The sequence below is a fragment of the Halichoerus grypus genome, chromosome 2, assembly GCF_964656455.1.
Source record: "Halichoerus grypus chromosome 2, mHalGry1.hap1.1, whole genome shotgun sequence".
Classification (NCBI taxonomy): Eukaryota; Metazoa; Chordata; class Mammalia; order Carnivora; family Phocidae; genus Halichoerus; species Halichoerus grypus.
The window spans coordinates 186266150-186292697 of NC_135713.1; the positions used below are offsets into that span (position 1 = coordinate 186266150).

Below are 26548 nucleotides of genomic sequence, written 5' to 3' on the forward strand. Positions count from 1 at the left end.
AGAACAGGGTAGGCAGAGCTGGGGTCATGAGAGCTGCAAGAGGGCCCCCAGGGAGAGGGTTCCCAGAGGAGGGAAGGCCGAGGGGACGCTGCTCCAAAGGACTGAGGCAGGACTGGGCGTCTGAGGTGTGTGAGCCAAAGGAAGTGGGAGGTCGGGATGGGGTGTCTGCCCCATCTGAGGGAGGAGGAGCGACAGCGGGTGCATTGCCCCTGCGAGGGGCCAGCTATGGGGCTGGAAAAGGCCTGACCTCCTGCCTCCCTCACCGCACTGTGGGGGTTTTGGAGGCAAGGAAAGAGAACCTCCAAGAGCCCCCCAGGGAACACCTCCCCCCCTTGTTATTTCTGGCTCCATTTTCTTGGTCAAGAAGGGTGTCAGTGGTAATGCAAATTAGGAGGTGTTGGCCGACACCCATCCTGTCCCCACTCCCAGCCTCTCCCCTCCCTCCCCCCATGCCCACACTCACACAGCCAACTGGAACAGCTGCGAGGCACGCCTGGTGCCCTTGCCCTTGGCTCAATTAGCGTGGAGGGTGGGTGAAGCTGTGGGTTCTCAGGGGCATCTGCCTCTGCCACAAGGACAGGGCCAGCTGATGCCCAGGTCCTCCCCCCACCCTGGCCCCCTCCAGCCCTCGACCTGGCCAGGCCTCCCTGGGTCATTACCATCCGTAGAGACAGCCAATGCCCCAAACCAAAGCCTTCTCTCCAGGCTGCCATGGGAGCGGCAGAGACTGGAGCATCCGCCCCAGCACCCACCGGGCCCTGCAGCTGTGGTTAGACCTCAGAGGCACTTGGGCAACCCGGGAGCACAGCCCTGAGAGCCCAGAATTTCTCTGGAATCAATACAGAGAAACTGGAGGAAGGGCAGGAATAGGAGCAGGGCGCTGGAGGATCTCTCACATTTCCCCCACAGGAGCGGGCCTCTGCCCCCAGACACCTTGTCCCACCCCTTCCCAATTAGAATCCCCCTTGTTCTCGAGGGCTCATCCTTGCGTCTGACCTCAATTCCTCCTGCGGAAGCCAAAGTTGCTGTTCTTGTCCTTGCTGAGGGAGAAGTGGGACTGGGGGAGCTGTTCTGCTCCCCCCTACCCTATATAAAGATGTCACCCCCTCTGTTCTTCTTCATTAGTCCTAATCAGCGGGGTGAGTTGTTTCTCATTAACACGGCTGACTCACCCACACACCCCTCCTCTTTGTTAGCGATCAGCTTCTCCCCTGACACACACACACACACACACACACACACACACACACACACACACGGGCCTGCGTGCACTCCCGCGCGGGAGCTCACACACACCAGCTTCTGGAAGGAGCTGACAGCCTGCACAGGGACCCAGAAGAGGGGCAGTGGTCTCTATGGGGGTGGGCAGGGTCCCCAGAGAGGAGGCGGCTCGTGGGTGAAGGACAGACTGAAGGCAGAGGGGCCAGAGCTGGGGAGGACGTTACTGGGCACTGGCCCTTCACTGAGCCACTTGAAGATAGACCCGTGACGGCTTTGGTCCCTGGGCAACTCCCCGACCCCTACCACGTCTGGCTCTGGGTTTGTGCTGGCAAGAGCCAGTGGGTCCCTTGGGTGTCTTCTCCTGCCTCAACAGTGGTCTTCCCCCCACTCTGCCCCTGTGAAAGTTGCCCCAGCCTCCTCATCTTTCCAGAAGCCTGGTGACCTGGATCCCTTTGCCCCCACACTTTCTCAGGCCCTAGTGCCCCCCACATTACTCCCACAGAGTAACAGGTAACCAGAGTAGCCACTGCCCTGTCTGATCACCATCCTACCTGGGAGGAGAGGGATGAGTGTTGGCAGGGCTCCCCAGCCCTCCTCCAGCTCCCCCACCTCTCATGTCCTCTCCTTTCGGGGGACATTAAATGAAAGCCGGTGGCTCTGGAGGACATGGGCTAGGGACACACTAGCTTTCCCCTTTCCCCTCCCTTCCCTTCCAGCCCCCAGCAACTTTCTGCCCTGCACCTGAGCCCTGTCCCAGGTCCCTAGAAATCAAGGAGACAAACTGCCAGAATATGCACCCTATGTCCCCATGCACCCCTCACCCCGGTGATCGGGAAGATGTCCAGGCTGTAGGAGACCTGGGTTACCTCTTACCTTCAGACATGCCAAGGACCGGAAGTGGTTTACCCAGGTCATGCCCCTGCCTATAGTTCATTCCCAGGTCATCCTTTGCCCTTTTTCTCAACGACTGGGATTTCTCTTTGCCTCATGTCCTTGTACCACCCCTAATTCATTCAAATGCTAGCAAATGCTTCCAGAGATCCAGAAACCTGGGTGCTGCCTTATTCCACGGGAGCTGACTGAAGTGGAAGAGCACCAGGGTGCACTGAGTGCCCATGTTCCAGAAAGTTCCAGAACCTTCTTTTCCATGGTCTATGAAGCCATGTCCCATAGGGATGGCTATTCTCACCTTTCTTGGCACTCAGGATTTGGCTGCAGGTGGAATCAAGGTAGGAAGAACTTTTAGAAGCCAGCTGTAGCTGGTAACTGCAACAGAGGAGCAGGGAAAGCTGGGACATCTCCCCACTGGGGTTTGAACCTTGGCACTGAATGGGGAGGAATGTTTGCCCTGGATCTGGAGCTGAACCTCAGCCTTCGATGAGCAATTGCCCCAGCCTTTTAAGTGAATCCTTGGGCTGCAGGGGTCTTGTGGAAATGAAAGGCACCCAGAGTTGGTGAATAGAGCTCAGGCCTTTTCTGCAGACAGAGGGCACAGCCCTGACTGGAGCAGAAGTCACAGGTTCATGACCTGGCTTTGACTTCTCAGGTTGTGGGGCTTTCAATGCAGTTGCTGAGCCTGGAGCCCAGCCCCTCCCCCCGCTCTCAGAACCATAAGGACGTGGAACAGAGATTCCTCCTCTTTGAGGCCCAGCCTGGTTCCTGGCATGCTGAAATCACCGCAGGAAGACATAGGGGCTACCGAACCCCCACGGCTTCGGAACCTCTACCTGCCGGACCTGCTGGGAGGGGAAGTTCAACAGTCCCTGACACTGGCTCAGGGCTGGGCTGGCTGCTTTGTCACAAAGACAGCCTCTACCGGGGTGCCTGGGGGGCTCAAGGGGTGAAGCGGCTGCCTTCGGCTCAGGTCATGGTCCCGGAGTCCTGGGATCGAGCCCCGCATCGGGCTCCCTGCTCAGCCAGGAGCCTGCTTCTCCCTCTCCCTCTGCTCCTCCCCCTGCTCGAGCTCTCTCTGCCTGAAATAAATAAATAAAATCTTTAAAAAAGATATCTTTTTTCTTAAGATTTTATTTATTTATTTGAGAGAGAGAGAGAGAGGGAGAGGGAGAGAGAGAGAGATCATGAGCAGGGAGGAAGGGTAGAGGGAGAAGCAGACTCCCCGCTGAGCAGGGAGCCCGATGCGGGGCTTGATCCCAAGACCCCGAGATCATGACCTGAGCTGCAGGCAGACGCTCAACGACTGAGCCACCCAGGCGCCCAAGATATCTGTTTTAAATAAACTCCATGTCACAAGTTATCTGTGGCCACTTGCATACCCACGTCTCCAGAATCACCCTAAAACACGGACGCCCTATGCATCCCCTGCTTGTCCAGTGCCCGCCTTGCCGTGGTTGTGGTTCCTTGAGAGAGTCTGAGAGACCTCCTGCTACCAAGGGTTTTCTCCCCGCCCCAGCCAGGGAGGGCACAGACCAAGAGCAGATGGAACAGGTAAGTTTTATTTGGACTTTCAACTTGTTCAGAGAGCTCAGGGGCCCCCACCTCCCTCTCCAGGCCCCCTTTCCCATTTCCCCTCCCGGGAGGGAACACTCAAGATACAATGCCACGTGTCTCTGGAGTCCTCGGTCCCTCCCTGCCTGACACACCTCTTCACTCCCCTGCACTGAGGAGGAGGGGAGGGGTGTGAGGAGGCGGGGGGGCCTGGAAGTGTTGGATCAGAATGGTACATGCACTGACGGTAGCGCCCACGGCCACCAGCCCAGGGCTGAGACCTGGGAGAGGCTCGCAGTGGGGAGCGGGGGTGGGGGGGGGAGTTGGATTCATCGTGGGGCAGCAGGCTCTTGCCATAGGAAGCTCCCCACCTCAGCCCTGGGGACCCCCTGGCCTCCTGCTTACCCATCCTTCTGAGGGTACGACTCTGAGGTAGATTTCACAGAGGGAATGTGGGTCGCTGGGGTACAGGAAGGGGGTTAGCTCTTTTGAAGTTGATCTCCAACAGCACCCTGGGCCCATCTGCAGGTTCTGGCCTGGGAGGCAGGGCTGATGACACCCCCCCAGCTAACCGAGGCCAAGTCACACACGGGCTCCAGGGCACCTGTGGTGTTAGGGACTCGAGTAGGGTAAGGGTGGAGGGGAGCATCTATCTTAACAAATCTGCGTCTTGGTGCAGGGGCTCCGGGGGATGCAGGGGCCTGGGAGGCTAGCACAGATACTCCCCTGGCCTGGGGGTCATAGTGCAGGGTGACCCCCGCACCCCCTGCCCTCCGGGCAGCCTCTTTAGGCTGAATCCTCCCAGTCCTGTAGGGTCCTCCCTCTCCACTCCCACCCTCCCTATTCCCCAGGGGGGCAGAGGAGGAGAACAAGACTGGCCTGCAGGGAATGGCAAGAAACAAGATGCCTCCTTCCCCCAAGGAGGGGGGGGCGTGCCAAGAGCCCCGAGCTGGCCATGGGATGGAGGAACTGGTATCAGTGTGCAAGGCAGGCTCTGGGACCCCACAGGGAGGTGCTCCCTGGACAGAGCAGAGCCTGAGAAAAATGGACATCTGGGGAGAGGCTAGGGGAGCTCCCAGAGTCCTCTGATACCCTCCCCCTCCCCCAGGCCCAAGCACTAGACACCTTCTTGGATCCAACCCTGTCTTGAGAACAGAAAGGCAAAGGGAGAGGCTGGGTGGGGTATGCCCCTCCCCATCCCAGCCCAGATCCCCACCCACCCCCAGCAGAAGCCAGGGAGCTGGGGAGAACCTCGGCTGGCCTTCCAGGAAGAGCCAGGGCTGAGTGGTGCCTAGACCAGGGAAGACGGCACACACGTTGACTCGGTAGCTAGTGGAGGTATCTGGGGGTCGCAAGGGGCAGGGGCCCCCCACGAGATTCATGCAGCATTCAAAGTGAGTGAGTGTTTGGGGGTGATGAGAGAAGATGGACAAACAGCCAGTGGGTGGGGGACGCACCCTAGATCTTGCTGTTCTCCAGGTGGGAGTCAATGTGTTTGATGAGGGCATCATCTGGGTACCCAACAGGGAAACCGAGCTGGCAGAGGGGGCAGCTGCGGATATCTGAGCCCACAGTCTCCATCAGCAGCTGTGGAGAGAGAGGGGAGTCACTTACGGTCCCCAACCCTCCCTCGTGATCCCCACAGCCCAGCCTGCCCTTTCCCGAAACCCAGGGCCGGGAAGACTGTACCATGCAGAGAAGGCCTGGTTACCTTTTGTCCAGCACCATCCCTCCTCCTCCGCCCTCCCTGCCCACCTTCCACCAGCTCAGCATCCACTCCCCCAACCCAGGGCCTAGGACCCCAGGAGGTGTGTATGCTCAGCCTGCCAGGGCATCTGCAGTAATGAGGGAAGCCAAGACCCAGACATGGCCCCAGAGTGACTAAGACACGGCTCGCAGATAACTCAAAGCGATGGATAATCCCAAACAATGTACAACCCAAAAATAATTTTCTATCTCGCTTTAGAATATATTTTGGTCCTTCCAGGCGGCAAGGGTTGGCTCTGACATTCAGGAAACTCATTATTCCAGTGAAATGATAGAGCCCGAGACAGGCTGTCTTCTAGGACAGCAGGTAAAGAGCAGGGGCTCTGAGGCCAGATGGAGGGAACTTGGGTGAGCAGGCCCGACCCCGTGTGGGCCCCAGACCTGTGGCGGTCACCATGGCCTCCATCACTAGAGTCACAGCAGAGGGCTTTAGGCTCCCTGCCTCCCTCTCAGGAACCCTCTAACGGAATTAGATCATAGAATCACTGCCCTCATCTGGCAGATAAGAAAACTGAGGATCAGAGAGGGTAAGTAACTCGTCCAACGCCTCACAGCGGCTAAGCGGTGAGGCCCGGAATCAAACGCAGGCCTGTCGCTCGGGCACCGACCGGCCGGAGCCCACCCCCGCGGGCGCCCCGCTCACGTTGATGGACGGCCAGGACTGCGCGTGCTCGGCGTGGGCGTAGGCGGCGGCGGCGGGCGACTCGGGGATGGGGAAGCCCGCGCAGAACGAGGCGCAGCGGATGGTGCCCGCCTCGGGGCTGGGCGGGCTGGTGGGCACGGCCCACTCCTCCTCCTCCGACGGCTGCTTCTCGAAGCGCAGCCGGATGCCCTCGAAGGCGCGCCGCGGGCTGAGCGGCCGGCCGGGCCCGTAGAGCTCGCTCGCCCCGTAGGCCCGCGGCTTGGGCAGCGTGGCCGCCTCGGCCTGCAGCCAGGCCGGGGAGGCGCCCGCGTAGCCCGCGCCCTCCGCCATCTCCGAGTAGCTGCGGCGGCCCTGGAAGCAGGCCTTCACGTGGTGGCTGGGCGGCTTGGCGTAGGCGCGCTCGGCCGCCGTCCTCTCGCCCGGCGGCGGGGGCGGCGGGGGCCGGGGCTGCGGGGCCGGGCAGGCGGGGGGCCCCGGGGAGCGGCGCTGCGGGCTGGGGGGCTGGCACGGCGGCGGCACCGGCGAGCGGCGCTGCGGGACGGGCGACGGGCAGGAGGGCGAGGCCGGCGAGCGGCGCTGCTGGGGCGAGGGGCACGGGGGCCCGGGGGAGCGGCGCTGGGGGGCGGGGGACTGGCACGGGGGGCAGGGGGGCGCCGCTCGGGCAGGCGGGGATGGTGAGGGGCACTGGGGGGCCGGGGAGTGGCGCTGCGACAGCGGCGAGTGCCTCTGGCCTGGAAGAGAAGCAGGAAGGACCGCGGTGGGGGGAGAGAAGGCGTCAGAACTGGGGGAGCCAGGGGCTTGCCGGCGCCCAGCGCCCACCCGCTCTCCTCGGAACGCGGGTGAGGAAAGAGCCGGCGGCGAAGGGAAGGCAAGCGTGGCCCCAGGACGCGGGACGGTAGCCACAGCTGCCCCACTCCCTTCGGACCCAGCTCCCCGGCCTCCCCTTCCCCACCCCCCATCTCACCGGGGCTCCGGGCCTGCTCCTGCAGCAGAGTCCTCAAGATCCTCCCCTGCAGGGAACTCAACTCCCGCAGCCGGCCCAGCTCCTCTGTCAGCTCCGTGTAAGCCAGCGCCAAGTTCACCCTAAAGGACACCCCAGCACCACCCCCCCCAGGCAAGGCTTGACTCCAGCCGGCCCTGACCCTGTGGTCGAAGGGCACGGAGTGAGGGAGAGAAGGGAAGTGGGTGTACTGTCCAGCTGTGGACGGAGAGCTGGCTGTGCCCCAGTCTCTGGCTCTCCCTTCCCTCCAGGGCCCTCCTACCCCAAGGGCAGAAGGTCTGCCTCAAACACCACCTCTTCCAGGGAGCCTCCCTCTCTTCCCAGTGAACCTTACCTGGGGCTAGGGCAGGGGCTGGGGCTGGGGAGCTCAGTGAGGCCAAGGGGTCCCTGAATCCATGTGCTCACCAGGGACTGCCTATGGCCCGAACACATCTGCCACACGTGTGTGTGAATGTTTTCTAATCTGTGCAGAAGCTGTGCTGACAGATAAAACAGATTCATCCAAAACCAGCACTGAACTTATAGTCGCTTTAGTTACTGTGAATTTTCTCAAAGAGCAAATACTAAAAGTGTTTAACTGCAACCCGTGTGTTGGGGGCAGGGGGTCCATGAGGAGTCCTCAGCTTTGTAGGACTGGAGACCCGTGCTCTACAGCCTGAGCCCCATCCCGTAGATGAGGACACGGCCTTCTGGCTTGCCAGAGGAGCCAAGTGACAAACTGGAACCCAGGTCCGCCAAGTGCCAAGTCCACTGCCCTTGCTTCTGCCTCAGACCTGCCCCTGAGCTTTCAGTCTCGCACCTCCCAGAGTCTCCAGGGAGCCCTTCACGTGGAGAGCTTTGTGGGCAGCTGCTGTCCCGCACACCTCCACAGGGCGCCACCCACGATAAGCACTTAGCAGAAGTGGCATTGTTCTGGAACTGCCCTGGGAGTTCTTCGAAAGGGAGCATTACGTTGCTGTATCTATATTCCCAGCACCCTGTCCAGGCCTGGCACCCAGTAGATGTTCAGGAAGTGAAGAATGAATGGAGCCTCCCCATCCATTTGCCTTTCTTCTTCCCTTTCTTCCTCCCACTTCCTCCTGGGCACCCACCTGCACGGAGCTGGAACAGGCTCTGAACTTAGCAAAGACTTCACCCACTTCCTTTTCTCTTCCTTTCTCTTAGGGTCACTTTGTTCAGAACTACAGAAGGTTCTCTCTCTCTCTCTCTCTCTCTCTCTCTCTCTCTCTCTCTCTCTCTCGGCACTGCCCCTCCCCTCTCCCAGCCTGGGCTGCACCCCTCCAGGGAGCCCTTCCTGACCTCACATGCCACTCTGTGGTCGCCTTGGGTCACTGCTTTCATCTCTGTCCCAGGCTTGGACATAGCCTGGGAGGCAGGGGTTTGGTTTCTTCGGATCTCCCGCCCCCTTCCCAAGTCCAGAAGGGACTCCTGAGCTTTGTGGAAGTTGGAGCTGGAGGGAGGTGGCAGGGAGAGGCTCAGTCATTCCAGATGGATCTCCTCCCAGGGGAGGCCCTCTTGCTCTAGGAGCTGTAGGGTGCTAGGCATGAATAGGGTTGGGGGGGTGTCTCCAGACCTGAGGGCCCTGTCTCCATCCCAAGGTAATGGTCATGGGAGAGAGGATGCATGTGGAAGGGAGGGAGTGAAGGTAGGAGTGAGCCCAGTTGAGTGTGAGGGACGGTGTGAGTGAGTGAGTATGTGTCTCTGACCGTAGAGGAGAGAAGGGGAAGTCTTGAGGTTAGGGCTTCAGAGGGCAGGAAAAGCAGAGGTGCAGAGGGTAGATAATGACTGAGCTCCTTCACTCTACACTCTCTGCTCACTGGCTGGTTCTCTCTTGCTAATCCTGGGGCGAGCTGGGTGATGGGGGGGCAAAAGCCCCTCCCACAACAAAACTATTTTTAACCCATTTGGGCCAAAGCCAAATTATTGCAAAGAGGCTGGGATTCTGGGGGACAAGTCCACTTCCTAGGAAGAGAGAGTGCTCCCTCCCCATCTGAGGGTGCACAGGGATGGATGGGAGCAGAGAGGAGGGAGTCCTTCGGGGAACCCTGGCCGAGGTGCTGGAACCTCAGTTCTATCACGTCTCAGCTCTTATGTGATGTGTCCTGTGCTCCCCCATCTTCATCCCACGGGTCTGTGGGAAGAAATGGCATCGCCCCCATCACACCGGAGGGTGCAGCCTGTGTGTCCCACATCAAATTGGGGACTCCCCAGTGACAGGCTCCCCTCTGAGTGCAGGAGCTGTGTCTCCCCCACCAGACTGGGGGCTTCGGAGGCTCATGCCGACCCTCAGTGGCAGGAGCAGGAGGGGGCGGCCCTGAGCAGGGCACCGACAGAGCGTCCCCCTCTGACAGAGCAGCGAGGCGGCTGCTAGTCCTCTCCCCATCCGCCTTCACTGCTGTATCTCAGGTGACAGATACAGGTCGGCGCCTTCACACCCCGCCTTGGAGATCTCACCTGCCACACTCAGTTCCCAAGCCCCTATCTCTCCCCTACTTGCCTTCCTCCTCTTGTCAGGAGCTACCCCAGTTTCCACCGCCCTGTTCCGGGCACCCTCCTCACGAAAAAACAGGTCAGCAGGAAGCCCCTAGCCCAGAATGCCCAGCCCCTCTCCCAGCTCTGATGAGGTGCAGGGAGGGGGGCATTGGCGGGGGAGCCCCAGGCAGCCTCACAAAGACCTCTAAGTCCCCAGGCAAGGTGGTGGGGCCAGATCTCTTGACGTCCCATGGCCCTTCCGGACCGCCCCTTTCATCAAGCATCTCTTCCTACCTCAAGACGCACAGGCCCGGGCTGCTAAAGATGCTAACGACCTGAATGACTCACATTAGAAAACACTGCCAATTCAGTGGAAAAAAAATCTCAACTTCACAACACAATCAAGGCTTGCACACGTGCACCTGAATGCACATTCCATTTCCTGGTTCCTGGCCCACACCTGAATGCTAGTCCCCACCATCGCGACTGTTTGGGAAGCATGGGTCAGGTGAACGGCAGCAGATGGCTGCTCTGGACACTTCTTGATTGCTTAAGTTATGGGGGGGAGTTCTGTCTGCATCTCTCAGAACCTGGGAGGGACCTAGGGAGAAAAGAATGATAGGTAACCTTGAGGAGGGCTTACCACGGGGCTGGGCATCATGCTAAAGAACGTTCCTGAATCTTCAAAACAACCCCACAATGTGGCCACTCCTGTCTCCATGTTACAGATGACAGGACTGAGGCTTACAGAGTCATCACGCCTAGGAGCAGTGCAGGACTGGCCCCCTGGACTCTAAGAAGGTCCAGGCTACTGACCACTAAGCTATGTACTGCCTTCCAAGAGGATCAGGAAAGTGGGGGAATGGGGGCTGGGAGGGTGGCAGAAGGGAAAGATGAGGAGGAGGAGGAAGCTAGGGAGCTCCTGAGCACCACCACCCATGCCCTGGAAGGGGAGAGGAAGGTGCTAGACATATGTGGAAGATCAGAGCTATGAAGAAGCTGGCTCAAGGTCATAGAGCAGTGGTGGCACAGAGCAGGGACTCAAACCTGCTCTTGGCACCTCAGCCTGCTGAGCTGGCACCTTCGGAGGAGCCAGAGAACAAATGGCGTGCTGGCAGGAAGGAGGACTCCCTCCGCTGCAAATCTTCCCACCCTTCATTGACTTATCCTTCCATTCATTCCACGAATAATTCAGGGATCTCAAAATTTCATCTGGGAACAATAATCTTCACTGTGATTGATAAAGCAACTGAGATGAGGAAGGTCAGGGAGACCGAAGCCTCCCTCTGTAAAGGGGCTCTTTCTACCCCAAACCAGCTGGGAGGCACATGGACTCGGCAGCGCCTTCCCCAGGGAAGTTCACTGGGGGCCCATGCTGGGCTGGCCACACGGAGGGCCAGCACTGAGCCATGGCTTTGGAACTAGGGATGGACTTGAGGTCAGGATTAAGGCTGGGGTCAGAGTCAGATTAGGGCTGGGGCTGATAGTTCATTTTCCATCAGGATTGTGGACACAGCTGGGGTCAGGATGAGGGATAGGACTAAAGTCAGGGATGGGATCAGTATTAGGGTAGGATTGGCGTCAGGACCACACAGAGCTGGTCGTGTGATCAGAATCACCAGCTGACTCAGAATCAGGAGGAAAACAGAAATCCAGCATTCCCAGCCCTTCCATCTTTGCCCAGAGCTGCCCCCAGCTGCCCCCAGCCACCTCACCCTCGTGGGGGAATTTTGGGACCAAACTTTCCACCACCCACGGGCACACCCAGCATCAGTCTTCCCGCCCGACCCTCGGGGAGGGAACCACAGGCACCGGGCCGTGGAGCGGACTTGAGGTCGCGGGCCAGGGGCAGGAGGAAGTCGCTCTGCAACAACCCAGTGCTCTACCACTTCCTTTTAGGCGCCTTGAGCCCCTTCACTCTCCTCGACCAGCTATGACTTGCGGTCCACAGAGCCTGGCTCTTCATGGCAGCCCTGCCATGCTCCCAGCAAGCTAGATGCTTGCTGCGTCTGGAAAGCTCCTGAGAGACAGCCATGCTGAGCAGCTCACGCCGGGGCTGGGGACCAGAGTGCCTGGGCGGGGGGGGGGGGGGGGGGGCATGCATCCCATTGGTCCAGGACTATCCTGGTTCACACGAGTTGCCCCAGCAGAATTATGAAGATTTTTGAAATGCTAACATATCGAAATTTTCACTTTCAAAACTGACCAGGTTTGGTCAACAAGTCATCCGATCATCCCTCATAGAAGAGCCTCCTACCTGAGGAAGAACCTGAACCAGAAAAACACCACAGAGGCACTATCGCCCCATCTGCTCAGGACCTGCTTGGTAGTCACACTTAACTTCTCTCTTAACTTCTCCAGTTACTTAACTTCTTTGTACCTCAGTTTGCTCAGCAGTAAAAGGGGACAATACCTTCACGTCTTTGGTGAGAATGAAATAAGAGTTTGCAGGTAAACTGCCTCACACAGTGTCCGGCCTGGACGAAGGATCGGGAGTGCCCAGGAGACAGGTGGAGGAAGAAAGGTCGTTTTGATCCTTTTTTGGAGATACCAGCTCAATGACTTTGGTTTAAGAATGAGGGGAGGATGTGCAATTTCCCATCGAGGGAGACAGTGTGGGTAAGAGCTGCTCTCAGCCTTCCTGGCAAGGAAAGAGTCAGAGACAGATTCAAAGCCCACTGATCCCTCAGACCACAATGAGGAGGGAGTGCTGGGAGCCAACTTCAGAGCTGCTCCCCACCCTCGGGGAGTCCCAAGGCTGCAAGTGCTCAGGGGTTAATTCCTGTGAGCACCCCTGCCCTGGCTGGAGGAGATTTGAAAGAAAGGAAGTAGGGAGGGTGAGAAGTGTGAAGGGGGAGGCCCTGGGCCTGCTGGTTCTGGGGCATGAGGCTAAGTTCAGGGTACACGGGGGTCTCCGACTTCCGTCCTGACCCACCCCACACTGCCCTTGACCTCTGTGCAGAGTTTCCATCCTCTCTCTCCGAGTTCACACTTCTCCCCCACCACTAACCGCAGCCCACGCAGAGGCTTGTGGGCGGAGAGAGGGGTGTGGGGCGGGGGGCGGAAAAGGGCCAGGGCTGCAACACTGAGCCCCCCACGTTGGGAAAAAAGCAAGCCCTATAGTTCTCTGCCTCATCACTCATACTGAGCCCCCATCTTCTCACAGGGGGGCTCCCATCCCTCACTGCGCCCTCACTCCCTTCACTGAGCCTGCCCACCTGAGCCCTCAGCCCCCTCAAGGAACCCCCACTCCACAATTTCCCCTCCACCCTCAGCACTAGCCACGCCCTCAGAAAGGCCACCCTCAGGACCTGTGACTCTGAGCTGGGCTCAGAGGGGAGGGGGCTATGGGTTCTGCAGCCCTCCCACCCTGGGCTGAGACCCTCCGGGGTCCTTACCTCCCTGTGCATCCTAAGGAGCAGGCTGGTCTCCACTCCCACCCTCCCTCATCATTGCCTTTGGCCCCTGACTGACCTCCAACAGCTCTTCCTCTGGTACAGTCTGTCCCCTGGGCACCAGCCACCAAGCGCTGGGCTGACCAAATAGCAGGGCAATCTTGCCCAGAGGTGAGATCTGGAGGGTGGCAGAGTGGCCTGGTCTGGTTTGGATGGCCACTTTCAGAGGAACACTGATGACCAGAGCAGGTGGGCTGGGGGCTGGGATGGGAAGGACTGGGAATCCTTGGGGCCAGGGCTGCCTCAAAGGCCTGTCCCCTCAGCATGGGTAGGACCCCTGGGGGGAGGGGGGCGGGTAGGATTAGCAGAGGCAGTGGCAGTATAAGGGGGGATATTTTAACAGCCAGGACCCCCACAATAAAACTGGCTGCCCTGGAGGTGTCCAAACGGAGATAGGTAAGTACCTTTCAGGAACACACAAGACTCCTCCGGAGGGCTAGCCTGGATCCAGGAATTTCCCTGACCCCCATGTGGATAACCCAGCCCTGCATTCCTCTCCTGGGAAAGCCCACAGGTAAAATTCCCACTAGCCTGGAGGGTCTGGACAAAATGGAAGGAAGAGGAGGGGCTCGTGGGGGAAAGTGAGCTGAGAGCAGGTGACTGAGGCCTCCGGTGGAAGGACAGGGGAGGGAGCACTAGGGAAGCAATTACCAAAAGGAGCTGAGTTTATAAGAAAATAAAACTGCCGGGGGAGTGAGGACTTCCTCTGAGAATTAACTCTTGCCAAGCTGGGGCTGTCCAGAGATGCTCTGCATGAAAAGAAGTGTGAGGCTAGGCAGGCAGAGCCTGGCAGAGAGGTCCAGGAGGCGCCGAGGCAGAGTCCCAACCATCCAGGGACGGAGGGGAGGAGCCGGAGGTCACCTCTGGTAAGAGTGGCTCCAGCCAGCCTCTGGCCAAAGGGCCTGGGTGGGGCAGGCGCCTCGGGTGGGAAGAAGAGGGGCTGTCCTGGCCACAGGGGCAGCATGGACACTCGACCCCCACAAGCGCCTTATGGGAGGAGTTCTCCTTCACTCACTCACTTACAGCCTTGGCCCCCTGCGATTCGATCCGCTGTTCCTTCTCTGGCCTCCCACCCTTATCACCTTCCTCCCACATCTCTCAGTAACAAGTGACCTCTGAGTCCAGGACAGAAACCTGAGGCCGCAGAGGTACCAGTAAAGCAAAGCCACTCAGCATCCCTGGAAGGATTCAAAGCTTTGCTGTTCCGATTCCAGCCCTGCCAAAAAAAGTCCTCTCTCTGGATTCAACCAATTGGAGGGAGCCTTCACTGCTGGTCGGCTAAGAGGGGGTGGGACTCAGTGAGCCATAAAGGGCCCTACGCTGTAACTTTTGAGGCAGGCTAGGCTTCTAGAAAGTGTGTGTGTGTTCTGCGTTTGGGCACATGGGTTAGGATGTGCCCAGACCCACAAGCTAGGGCGGACACGCTGCACAAGCAGCCCCGACCCCCCTCCCGGCAGCCTAGCTGAGGGGTCCCACCCACCAGTCCCACAAACTGGGTTCTCACCCCCCAGCTAACAGCTCCACCCAGGCCCTCACATCAGGGTGCAGAGGGAGCTGAGGGGTATCCCCAACTGGCCAGAAGCTGGGAGGAATGTGAGAAGGAAGCCTGCTGGAAGGAGGACCCCTGGGGTCCTCGTGCGATGGAGAGTTAGTTCCTGCCCCTCTCTGGGCCTCAGTCTTCCCCTCCAATGAAAGTAGGGAGTCTGTGCCACCCGACTGGCTTCAGGGGAGAAGGCTTAGGCGGAAGGAGGTTTGCGCTCTGTTTCTCAGAAAGTGGGAGAGGATGAGTTCAGGGTGCGGATGTGAAAAGCACCAGGCTCGCTGCTGTCAGGCTGCCGCTCGCCCTCTCCCTGGCTGCCCAGTGCTGCCCCAGAGGACCCCACCATGAGACTCCCCACCGACAGAGCTCCCTCCCTACTTCCTGCTGCCCTTCCTTCCCAGCACGATTCCCAAGGGACACCCCAGCAGAGCATGTTCTAACTCCCCTCCCTGCTGCCATAGAACTCGAGTAAGCCCCTCTTCATCTCAGCCTCAGCTTTCTCCTGACACAGAAAACAAGGCACCACAAATCCTGAAAGAGACCACCTCCTTCCTCCTCACCAGGGAGGGGACAGCCAACCCAACTAACTGGCCCTCTTACTGGGACAGAAAATGGGGCCCCAGAGAGGCCCAGAAGCTCACCGGGGGACACAGAACAGAGCAACAAAGCTGCTGAGATCTCTCAACCCCTGACACCGCAAGGAGGCATAAGCTTGGGTGCCAGAAGAAAGCAAAGGGAACATCCCAGAACGCCACCTCCTTCCTGTGAAGCATGCAGAGCCACACAAGCAAGCCAAACCCCACAACCCTGATGCTGGAAGAGAGGTCCTACAAGCAACGCAGAGCAGGAGAAGTGAACCGAAGGGGGGACCTGGGAAATGCCACCCCCAGGGCACAGAGGTTAAGAGAGAGAGGATTTCAGATGTGACTTACTGATCATCCCCGACTCTTTTTACCCACGCCATGTCCCGCTCTGACTGGTTGGAGGCAAGATCCTAGGGAGGAAGACTGAGGTCAGATGCCAACGGTCACCTTGCCCGGACCCCCCACCCCTTTACCACTCCCAGGGCCAGTCTATACCCAGGGAGGAAGTCCTGGGCCTCGAAAGGCTATTTCCAGCGGCCCCCAGGCCTCCATGGAGCTGTGGGCAGGGTCCTGGGCTCCGGCGCCCCTGCCCCTTACCTGGGCCCTGCTCTCCTGCAGCTGCTTCAGCTCCCCCTGCAGCCGCTCGCACTCAGCCTGGAGCTGCTCCTCCCGAAGCTGAGCCCCCCGGGCCTCGCCCTGGGCAGCCTCCAGAGCCTCTTCCAACCGCCGCCGCTCCAGCTCGCTCACGCTGGCTGCGGGGCCCGGCCAGCCTGCTGGCAGGACAGAGGATAATGTCAGGCTGGGTCCGGCTGCTGGGCATCCTCCACTGACTCCCAGACCAGCAGAGACTGAAACAGGTGAGCACCACATCAAGAGAGATCCAAAAGGGCCAGCCAGAGGCCAAGTACCCCGAGGTGCCTCTACTGAGGTCTATGAGGAAGGATGGCCTGAGCTGCTGCTTCTAATCTTCCCGCAGGCCAGGGACAAAATAAGAGGGCCTCAGGAATCCCGGGCCACATTCAAATCTCCAAGCATCCTCTGGCCTCTGCTAATCACCTAGGACAGGCATGGGGACTCTGAGTGGAGGTGCCCTCTGCTGACACAAACGGGAACTGCATGGGAGGGTAGCGGGGGGGGCGGGGGAGCGGGTGGCAAGGGGAGGGGGTGTCAGTGGGAGAAACTGGGTAAGGGAACAGGTGGTAAAGAGGGATAGGGTAATTATGGGAGAAATTTAAGACATTATAATGGGGTGTTGACTCTCAATCCCAGAAGGGAGAGGTATCCAATGATGCTGAAACGGAGGTTAGGCTTGGGGACTTTGGGCTAGGGACATCGGGGGTCAGGGAGATCTCACCGTGACTCAGGCCAGATCCCCCTCTCAGTGCCAAGTAGTGCAGGTCCAGATCAGCACACGGTGGGGCAGGGGCGGGCGGGGGGCTGGGGCTGGAGAAGGCGGCGTCCCGGAGGCCTTGCTGCTGCTGCAGTTGCTGTTCCAGGCCGCAGATCTGCCGCAGGTGGGTCTCCACCAGGGCCCGCTGCCGGGACAGACCACAGGGTGGGGTCTGCACAGGACCAGGGAACCCCTGAGGGCCCCCCAAGCCCAGGACTCCCGCACATCTGGGAAGCCATCCCCCCTACACCGAGCCGAGACCCCAGGTCACACATCCCGGCTGCACTCTCAGGGGCCAGGAGTGTGAGGTCTCCCAGCACCTGCACTGCAGACGCTTCTGCCCGTTGCCCCTTGCACGGTCAGTGTTAACGCCTCTTCCCTGCCATGAACACACAGGACACTTATAAGACCACACGGCCCCCTCCGTCCAGGCACACCACCCCAAAAGAAGTGTAACGACTTCTATTCGCCACTCTGGGCTTCACCCGTCTCATCTACAACATGGGGACAGTCACCCTTACCTCGTGGGGTTGTTCGAAAGACTAAAATCAGTAAATGTATCTAAACAGATCACAGCGGTGCCTGGCACACAGTATGGGCCGCGTGAGTGTTTATGATGATTAAGGCAAAGCATTTTTACACAAATGCCCCACAATGCAGCACTGTGGTCAGCGAGTGCCCTCTTCACAGGAGGGACAAGGCTAAGTGACGTGACCCAGGTCACAGGTAGGAGCTGGCCGAGACGGCGTCTCCTGACTCTGACGCCCACCCCCCTGCTCACACGCGTGGCCATGCCCCTACCCAGAATCACACACACGCCGGACCCATCCCAGCAGTCACAGAGACCCGATTCCCTCTGCCCTCACCCACACAGCCTTCCAGGCACAGGGCCAGAGGCACAGAGTCAACCCAGCACGAGACCCAAACGCGCGCACAGAGACACGGCGTCTGCAGGGTCACCGAATGGCCAGGGTGTCCCGGGAGTCACTCACAACTGGTATGACACATTCAGCCCCACTCACGAGGGCGACGGGCACTCGAAGACGCACAGGAACCCACTGGGGTCCACACCACAGACATACACACGTGGGGTCGCACACCATCACACCACAAGGGTCACACCCTCAAGCACCCCCAGCTCCCTGGGCCTCACCATCTCCCCCAGCTCTGTCTCCAGGTCGTTCTTCTCCACGCAAAGTTTCTCATAAGCCTGGATCATCTCCCCAAGCTGTTCTTCCTGCTCCTTATTCTTCTGCAACTGGATGGGGCCCGGAGGGAGTGGAGGGCACGCCACAGTCAGGTCCATCCTTGACGTGGGGGCTGAGCAGATCCCCGAGCCTCCCCCCAACACACATCCAGCACCCAGCGGAGGGGTGGGCGAGGCTGCAGCCCATTCTAGGGAAGACTGCAGCCATCTCTGATCAAGGAGACAGAGCCTGGGGGTCAGGGGCGGGAGGGGTTAGAAATACACTGGAGCAAGGAGCTCAGGGAGCCCAGCCTGGGCTGGGAGGGCAGCAAGGGGCTCACCTCATGCTGGAACTGGTTGAGCTGTTGCTGTAGGCTGACCTTCTCCATCTCCAGCAGGGAGCCATCCTTGATTTCATACAGAGAGAAGCCGTGCTCCTCTCCAAAGTCATTGATCAGCGGGTACTGTGGGCAGGCAGGCCCTCAGGAGAGCTGGCGCCCAACTCCCTGCCCAGGCTTCAGGCCTCCACCCCACAACCTGCCTTGAAGTCTGGGTCCCTCCCTCCCCTGCTCAAGTGGGAACCACAGGACCCGGAGGCATCTCCCACCAACCAGATCTTGTTTAGATCCAAGATCCCACCCCTTTGGCCCTTAGGATCCCTTCCTCACCCTTCCCATCCAGAGCAGCCAAATCCCTCATGGGAGACCCTCAAGTTCCCAAGAGTGTGGATCCTGATCCCTCTTTGGGATTCCTGGGATCCCCAGTTCCTGCCCCTCGGGAACCCCCACCATAACACACACACAGCCAAACCCCCATCATTTCCAAGTCCTGACCTTGATCTCATAGACTTTGAGACGGCGGCGGAGGGTGGCATTCTCCCTCTCCAGACCTCCCAGGCGCTCTTTAATGTCCCCATAGGCTGTGATGAGGGCAAAGTGGGAGGCGGAGCACATGTCCCCCCCCAGTGAGGGGTCTCCGGGGGCATCCAGCCACACCTCACTGGGCCCCAGTGCCTCCTGGGTCAGGATGCTGATGTCATCTTCAAACATGGACTCCATGGCAAGGGCCCGGGCCTCGGCCCCCACTGGGCCTCCTGGGAGAGCAGGAGCAATGGTGGAGAGGGAAGCCTGGAGGCTGTCCCTGATACCCCTCAACCTGGCCCGAGGAACACTGTGGCCAGCCCGAGAGGCAGCTTGGAAGCTCCCACCCCCCCCCCCCCGTCTCCCCCCCGGACTAATAAGCCCTGTCTTCTCTGCTGCCTTTGGGGTAAGGGGCTGGAACCAGCTAAAGACTTGGAGGGAGGGGGGAAGACAAGTAGGGACGAGTAAGCCAGGCCAGCAGCAGGGAAGGGTTCCTTCCAGAACCCAGGGAGACCTGTGGACAAGAGAGGACTGCCTTCCCAAGTCAGGGCCCAGCCGGGGCTGCCCTGACACTCCTCAACCCCTCTCCACCCCCAGGCCTCGCTTCCCCAAGTACCTCTCTGCCAAGCTCCTCATCCCAGGCCGCTGCACCCCGGCTCCTCCCTAAGGCCCAGTGCGTCTGGGAGAGTCAGCCCCACCACTGTCAGGACGTCCTCTGTGGGGCCCCCGCCCAACTTCCCAGCTTCTTCCTGCAGGATCCCGGAGTTCAGGAAAAGGAAGTACCTCCCCCACTCACACCAGCGCTGTGGCAACCCTCCAGGCCCTCCTCGCCCCTGACCTGGGACCCACAGGAAGTCCTCCCAGAGTGTCAGAGGGAACACACAGTGCGGAGGGGGGGGGTCCTGGGAAGGGACCGCCAAAGAATTCCCTAGCCCGCCAATGTGCGCTCACACAGGGAAATGGGGAGCCCTGGGAGGGGGCAGGAATGACTCAGGGCTCCGAAAGAGTAGGCGAGGGGGTGCGTGTGTACTTCTCCGGGCCCTGTTTATGAATGTGTGTCTGTGGTTGGCATGTGTGGGGGGAGTGTGTGTGTCTGTGAATGGGTGTAGGTGTGTCACAGTCAATGAGTGCCTTTGCAGGGCTGCGGCTGGTGGTCAGGGATAGAGTTGGGAAGTGGCCGAGAGGCCGTGTGTGTTTGTGTGTGCGCGTGTGTGCACGCGTGCGTGAGCGTGTGTGAAGGGTAGCACGTTCGGGGCCGTGTGTCACGTGAGGCACTATGGGAATGTCCGAGGTGTGTGTGCGCGCGCGCCCCGGAGCGTGTGTGCGCGTAGGAGAGGGGGCTCGGCGTGAGGTGTGAGTTGAGACGGTGGGGTCCGCGACCTCCCAAAGCCGGGCGGCAGGAGCCTGGAGTGCAGAGGGCTCAGGCCCGGGCCCCAACACCCCCCACCCCCCATTAAGTGCCAGGGAAACGCGTGTGACCGGGTCTGAGTAAGGAGTGTGTGCGCGTGTTTGTAGGGCTGGCCCCACCTTTAACCCCTTCCTCTCCAGGCGCATCCCCTTCCCCCTCAACTCCGCCCGCCAGCGCTCACCACACCCCCCCCCAGCCCCCCAGCCCCCCAGCCCGCCAGCTCGGGCCCAGCCCCGCCGGTGGGGGGTCTGTCCCCTGGGCCGCCCCGACAGACGCTCCCTTCCTCCGCATTCTCACCCCCCCCTCCGCCCCGGCCCGGCGGCCCCGGGTGAGAGCCGCGGAAGGCGGATGGGGAGGGGGGTGCCTCCTCGGCCCCGGGCCCCTACTGCGGCCCCTTTAAGAGCCGCCCTTTAAACCCCTTTAGCTCGGCCGACAGAAATTGTCGCCCCTCCCCTCTCGGGGGCCGAGACCACGCAGCCCCCTCCCCCACCGCTGGCCAAGCCCCGGGCCCCGAGTCGGCCGTCCCCGGACCGGAGAAGGGGGCTCCGGAGGCGCTGCGGCCTGAGGAGCGGCGGCGGAGGGGGAAAGGCGGGGGGGCGCTGAACGCGGGCGGCCGGCGCCGGACCCTTCCCCTCCCCGGCCCGCCGGGGCCAACTGCTGGCCCACCTCCCGCCCCCTCCTCCGGCCCACCCTGCGACCCCGGGGGGTGGGGGGGTCGGCCCCCGGGCGCCGCTCCCCTCCCCCCGCCCCAGCCCCGCCGGGGACTCACAGCTGCTGCCGGTTCCTGCTTGTAATCGCAGCTTACCCCCTCCGCCTGCTCCCTCCCCAGACGGGCACCAGTGCCCCCACCCCCCTGGCACCGCGCTCCGCTCTCGCCCTGTCGCCGCCGCCGGGTCTCTCCCCACCCCCCACCCCTCCCCCCAGCCCCCCTCCCTCCCGCCCGCCCCGCTCCTCCTCCGCCGCCGCCGCTGCCTCCTCCTCCTCCCCGGCTGCTCCGGGTTTCTCCAGCTGGGAAGGCGCCCGGGACCCCGCCGCTGCCACCACCACGTGGCGAGGGGCTACCAGCCCCCGCGGTGCGGCGCGGCCTGGCAGAGCGCCCGGCGTCCCCCCCCCACCCCGCCGCCCCGGCTCCCCGCCGCGCCCGGCCCGCGCTCCGCGCCCCCTCCCCGACGCCTCCCTAACGCAGTGTGGCGTGGCGTGGCGTGTGTCGGGGGCGCCTGCGGCCGCGCAAGGACTCGGGTGGCGCTTTGGGCTTTGCTTGGCGGCTGTATGTTTGGGGGGAAAGGGAAGCTATTTATTGGGATTTGGGCTTTGGTTTTGGTCTTTGTCCTCTTGAGAAGGAAAATATTAGACTTACTCTTCATTGCTCTTGGGGGTGGGAGCCTTGCTCTGATAAAAGATACACTGACCATAGGGTCTAGTCGGAGAGATTAAAGCTAAATTTGTTAACTTCTTCGGAAGTGAGAGTGAACTAAGGAGGTCAAAGGTTCATTTAGAAGGGACACCTCTTTCCTCCCCCCAACACAATCCCCTCACCACCCCCCAGGCCAGTGACATGAAGAAACAGCACATTTCGCCCTTCCACAAAGATTATTTGAGCACCTGCCAGACTGCTGGGCAGGAGACAGGAGTTGTTTTTGTTTTTGTTTTGTTTTGTCATTTTCCCACTGTGTGACCTTGGGCAAGTTACTTAACCTCTCTGAATACAGTTGGAAATAATTCCCAGCCGGGGCAACCATAGGAGGAAGAATGGGGAATCAGAACTAAAAGTGCTCTGTGAATCCTCAGGAGGTGTCAATGAGTCATTTCTATTATAACTTGATGGATTAAAAAACGTGGGCAGAGGCATGGTCAGCCTGGCTGCAGGTAGTGAATGATCAGGGGAAATGCTGAAGGACTCTGGCTAACTCCTGACAGGCCAGCCCTGGAAGCAGGGTATAGGCTTTTGGTAGGCTCAGCATTTAGCTGTGAAGCCTCCCATCTGGAGGGAAGGTTCAGGCTGCTGGGAACCAGAGCCTACTTTTCTGGCCCCTGGAGGGAGGAGGGATGAATCTGGAAAGGGGAGAGGAGGAAAGAAAAGGCTTCATCCTTGTGAGCTTTGAGAAGCCGCCGCCGCAGCAGGATCTGCTTCGCTCTTGCCCCACTGTAAGGAGGAGATTGGATTTAGGGGTGAGCTTGGCCTCTTGGGAGAGCCAGCAGGGGCTGTGGACTCTCTCTACAAAGAGGGGGATTTTTAACTGGCTTCCTTCCTCCTCCTCCTGCTGGGTTCCTTTTATAGTCTAGAACAGGAAGGCAGGTCAGCCACTTGGTCTCTGAGGCACAAGCTTTCTCAGAGCCAAATGGGACAATCCACCTGTCCTCTAGGTATGTGAAGGCTGCTGGGCTGGGACATCCATCGCCGCACTAATCCCGACGGATAGCTGCACAAGGTTCTCTTCTGAAGCAGAAGACCAGGCAAAAGATCAGAGGCTAGGCTAGAAGGTGTGGGATTGGCCACCACTGGGCCTGTGAGCCTGGCAAGCCCTCCCTCACTGGAAAGGGTAATGGGTCCAGGTACCCATCTGAGCACTCACTCCACAAAATAAGTTGTCCACCCTTAATGCTGTTGGGCTGCTCAGGGTACAGGCCTAAATCACAGCTAAATAGTTTATCCTGGGTTCTAGGTAGTTGGTGGCAAAAGCCCAACAGAGATTAGGCCTGGTTTCAGTGATCCTAAAATGCCACCCCACCCCACCCCCTCACTCTGGACCTGATCTCATTGCATTCTCCCTGTTTCTGGTTCTGCTGCTCCAAACAGTTGTGAGAGCAGGGACTGTATCCTATCCATCTTCATATCCCCAATGCCCTGATGGTACCTGCTCACTATAGATCAATTAAGTGAAGAATTTACTGCTGCTCATTTTTCTTTTAAGATTTTATTTTTAAGGAATCTCCACACCCAACAGGGGGCTCGAACTCATGACCCCGAGATCAAGTCCCATGCTCCACGGACTGAGGCAGCCAGGCGCCCCAAGTGTCAGGTTTTTTTGGTTTGTCTCTTTCTCTCCCTTTTGTTTTTTTTCCTTCGCTCATTTGTTTTGTTTCTTAATTCCAATATGAGTGAAATCACACAGTATTTGTGTTTCTCTGACTGGCTTATATTTTACTTAGCATTATGCTCTTTAGATCCATCCATGTTGTTGCAAATGGCGAAATTTTATTCTTTTTTTATGGTTGAATAATATTCGTGTGTGTGTGTGTGTGTGTCTGTGTGTGTGTGTGTGTGTGTGTGTGTGTCTGTGTATCTTTATCCATTCATCTATCGATGGACACTTGGGCTGTTAAGCTAAATCTTTAAGGGTAAGAAGGAGTGCTCTTGGTTGAATGAATAAATGGATGAAGCAGTGTGACTTTGGATTAGTTAGCTCACCTCTCCAGGCCTTTTTCTTCATCTGAGAAAGCTAGAGATTGGTTTGAATTCCTTCTAAGCACCCATGATCTTATCAGGGCTCATCATAGCAGAGACAGGAAAAGGTAAAAACCTTTGGTGACGGGGGAAGTGAGGTGGAGGGAAGAAGGGAGTGTGTTGGGCAGCTGGTCAGGCTCAAATGGTGAAATATCTCTAAATGGCACCCACAGGCCCAGTAGGAGAGGGCCGCAAAAGCAGGACCGAGTTGCCCTTGCCTATTTCCTCCTTGGAAACTGTCAGGGAGAGCCTGTCTCCCACTCCCAGGACTCTTGCTCTGGAGAAAAACTTTGTCGTTTCTGTCCCAACCTTGCCTGAAAAGAGTAGGAGGAAGTGGTACTAGTGGCCGGCAAAGAGATTGAATCAAAATAAAACCCAGCTGACTCAAACAGAAGCAGGAGGGCAGGAAAATTGATTAGACACATGTGACAATGCAGGATCCGGGTGCCACCTTAGCCCCCCGGTTCTAAACCTTAGAAAATTAGGGTTTGCTGCGGAACTGTCCTGGGCCTCCACCTGCAGCTGCTGGTCTTCCATCACATCAGAGGTTTGGGCGGTGATGGAAAGACTCCTTCCTTCAGCAAATTCCCAAGTTCCTGTGGAGGTCATACACATCCTCTAATCAAATGATCAAGGCTTGGGTGGAAATAGTTTTTGTTTTGTTTTAAATAACTAGTTGTGCTCCATATTGTCCATGACCATGTTCATTTCTGCTGTTTCCCAGATTTCTTTTTCAGGATTTTTAAAAACGATTACATTGATTTTTGACTACTACTGTTTCTTATTATTCATTAGCCTGTGCGCTCCATCGGAAGGAGAGTTTATTTGCTTCATTCACTGCTGTATCCCCAGCGCCTTGAACGGCGCCTGGCACGTACTCAGTAATAGTTGTTGACCAATTAATGTAATGAGTGCCTGATGAAGCACTGGGCTGAGAACTTTGTATGGGTTCCCTTCCACTGGGATCTCTATCTTACACATGATGAACCTGAGGATCAGGAAAGGGGGAAGACTTTGCCCAAGGTCAGACTCAAAAGGCTGGACAGTATTTTGAAGGGCAGTGCTCAGAAAATAACAGGCACCACTCTAGAGACCTTATTCACCCGGAGTCATTTCTTAATTCTCTCTCCCTCCTGGATGGTGACAGGCTGCCCCCTGCACTCAGAGCGCAGGCCAGGTGCCAAAGCTGAGATGTACTTCCCTTTCACGCAAGGGACTTTTCACACCGAGGAGAGCTCAGCTCAGAAACTTCTGGCCTCGGGGCACCTGGGAGAGGGAGCCGCTCAGGCTGTGCTGCCCAGGATCAGCCGGGTAGTTCGGATGTGGAGCTTACTCAGCAGCCCTGTGGCCTTTCGGGGCCCCTCCCCCAGCCCCGGTTCCCAAAAAGCTTCCAGCTCAGTGGGAAGACAGGTGAGTGCAAGGAGATGGTTCAAACTCCAAGTGGGAGGGAAGTTGACCTTAGGGAAAAATGTCACCCCCGACACCTAAATTAAGAGTTTGACCATCGTCCAAAGGTGTACAGTGGATCTCATTATTGAACTAAGGCAAATGGCTTTGCTGTTTAATTCCAATAACGCTTCCTCCCGGGCTCTCCTTGCTCGCACAGGGTAAGGTCGCGGGGAACCGAGGCTCCTGTGCTCATCCTCTAACCTGCACCCCACCCGGTCTGCAACAGCGCAGCGGGACAAGCACAGCTTGTGGGGTCAGCACCGCTTGATGGCCGCATGACTTTCGGCAAGGTTCTCAGCCCCTGTGCTTGTTTCTCCACCTGTAAAATGGGACTAAAATGGTACCTTTGTTAGTGCTCAAGAGGATTACTTTTACCCCTCTACGTAAGATGCTTGATTACGAGCCTGGCATTGGGTCAGTGCATGAAATAACCACCAACATAACGACTAACCCTGCGCTAATCCTGTTCCCATTCCTCCAATTAACCCAAGGCTGAGGCTGGCCTGAAGTCGTCCAGCAAATGAGGAGGGGGGGGGGAAGAGCTAGGAGCCCAGATCTCCCAAGGCCCTGCCGTTCCCAAGCTTCTGGATACTCTGCCTTTCAAAGGCTAAGTGATGTTATTCCAGAAAGTCCCCGAACTGTACTGACAAACATTTACTGAAGGTCTACTATATGGCAGGCACTGCTCTAGACGGGATACAGCGGATGCCAGCCAGCCAAGGTCACTGCATCAGGGTGCTTACGTTATAGCTGGGAAAACTGGCAATAAATAACAATTTAAAATACATTTTTAGATAGCGCTATGAAGGAGATGGATGGCGCATCATAAATACAGACAGCACAGACCCTTGTTTTGTGTCCCTGAGATGCTGACAGCATCTAAGGCATGTGTGAGAAAAGCTTGGGTTCTGGTATCTGACAGACCTGGGTTGGAATTCGAGCTCCATGTGACCTTGGTCTGACAAATCAGTCTGTGTGCGCCTCTTCTCTCATCAGTAAAACGGGAACAGGGATCGTTAAGGTTGCTGTGACAAGTGATAATACATGTAACATTTTCTCAGTGTTTATAGTGTTTTTCACTTCCGACAAGTCAAGCTGGAACCCTTGATGGGGCCACGTGGGAACTGCAACCTCATAGTGTGTGTTCTTTTTGAGTGTTTGTTGGGGAGGGGGTATGTGGGAATGGGGAGTTACCTGGAGAACTATTGAAAAGGATAAAAAAAGTTCCTGGGAGAAGCAGCCCCTCCCCGCGTAATGAACTGATATAGCCTTCTTTCCTCTCGGTTACCTTCAGTGGAGAAACGTTCTTGGCCCACTGCCATCACTCAGGATTTAATGCAGTCTTAGAATTACAAGTTACCCTTTATAACCCAGTCATCTCCAAAATTGGGCATAGAAATAAAATATTAGAACTTCTATTTGTATTTATTTTTCATATAACCGCCTTTTAATATCTATTTTTGTGTCTTATGTTACACAATATATGGGTACAGTAGTACAGGTTTATAATTTATAAACACAGGGGGGTATGCATGATCAAAAATTTCTGACGGGGGTGCAATCAGAAAAGTGAAAGGCCACGTGGAGGCTAAGGGAAGAAAATTATGGTCAGCCCTCATTATACTTGCCCAACATAAACTAAGAAAGTGCATTATTTCCAGAAAGTAGCCTGCAGGCGCCACT

At 58.1% G+C, this 26548-nt stretch overlaps 1 protein-coding gene across 5 annotated transcripts; it reads right to left on the reverse strand.

The window, feature by feature from the left end:
- Positions 1-3656: 3656 nt before the first annotated feature.
- Positions 3657-20875, reverse strand: TBKBP1 (TBK1 binding protein 1). Of its 5 annotated transcripts, none has more exons than XM_078065641.1 (11): positions 20741-20875; positions 19180-19312; positions 18537-18796; positions 18045-18167; positions 17671-17769; positions 16482-16662; positions 15725-15900; positions 15476-15537; positions 7041-7159; positions 6077-6807; positions 3657-5253 (listed from the first exon to the last, which is right to left on the reverse strand). In XM_078065641.1, the coding sequence occupies exons 3-11, from the start codon at positions 18759-18761 to the stop codon at positions 5125-5127; spliced, it is 1845 nt and encodes a 614-aa protein (XP_077921767.1). In that variant the 5' UTR covers positions 18762-18796; positions 19180-19312; positions 20741-20875; the 3' UTR covers positions 3657-5124. The 5 variants fall into 5 exon arrangements, with proteins under 5 accessions (XP_077921767.1, XP_077921766.1, XP_077921764.1 ...); XM_078065640.1 differs by having other exon boundaries at positions 15725-15897; positions 17671-17775; XM_078065638.1 differs by having other exon boundaries at positions 17671-17775.
- Between the last annotated feature and the right edge of the window lie 5673 nt (positions 20876-26548).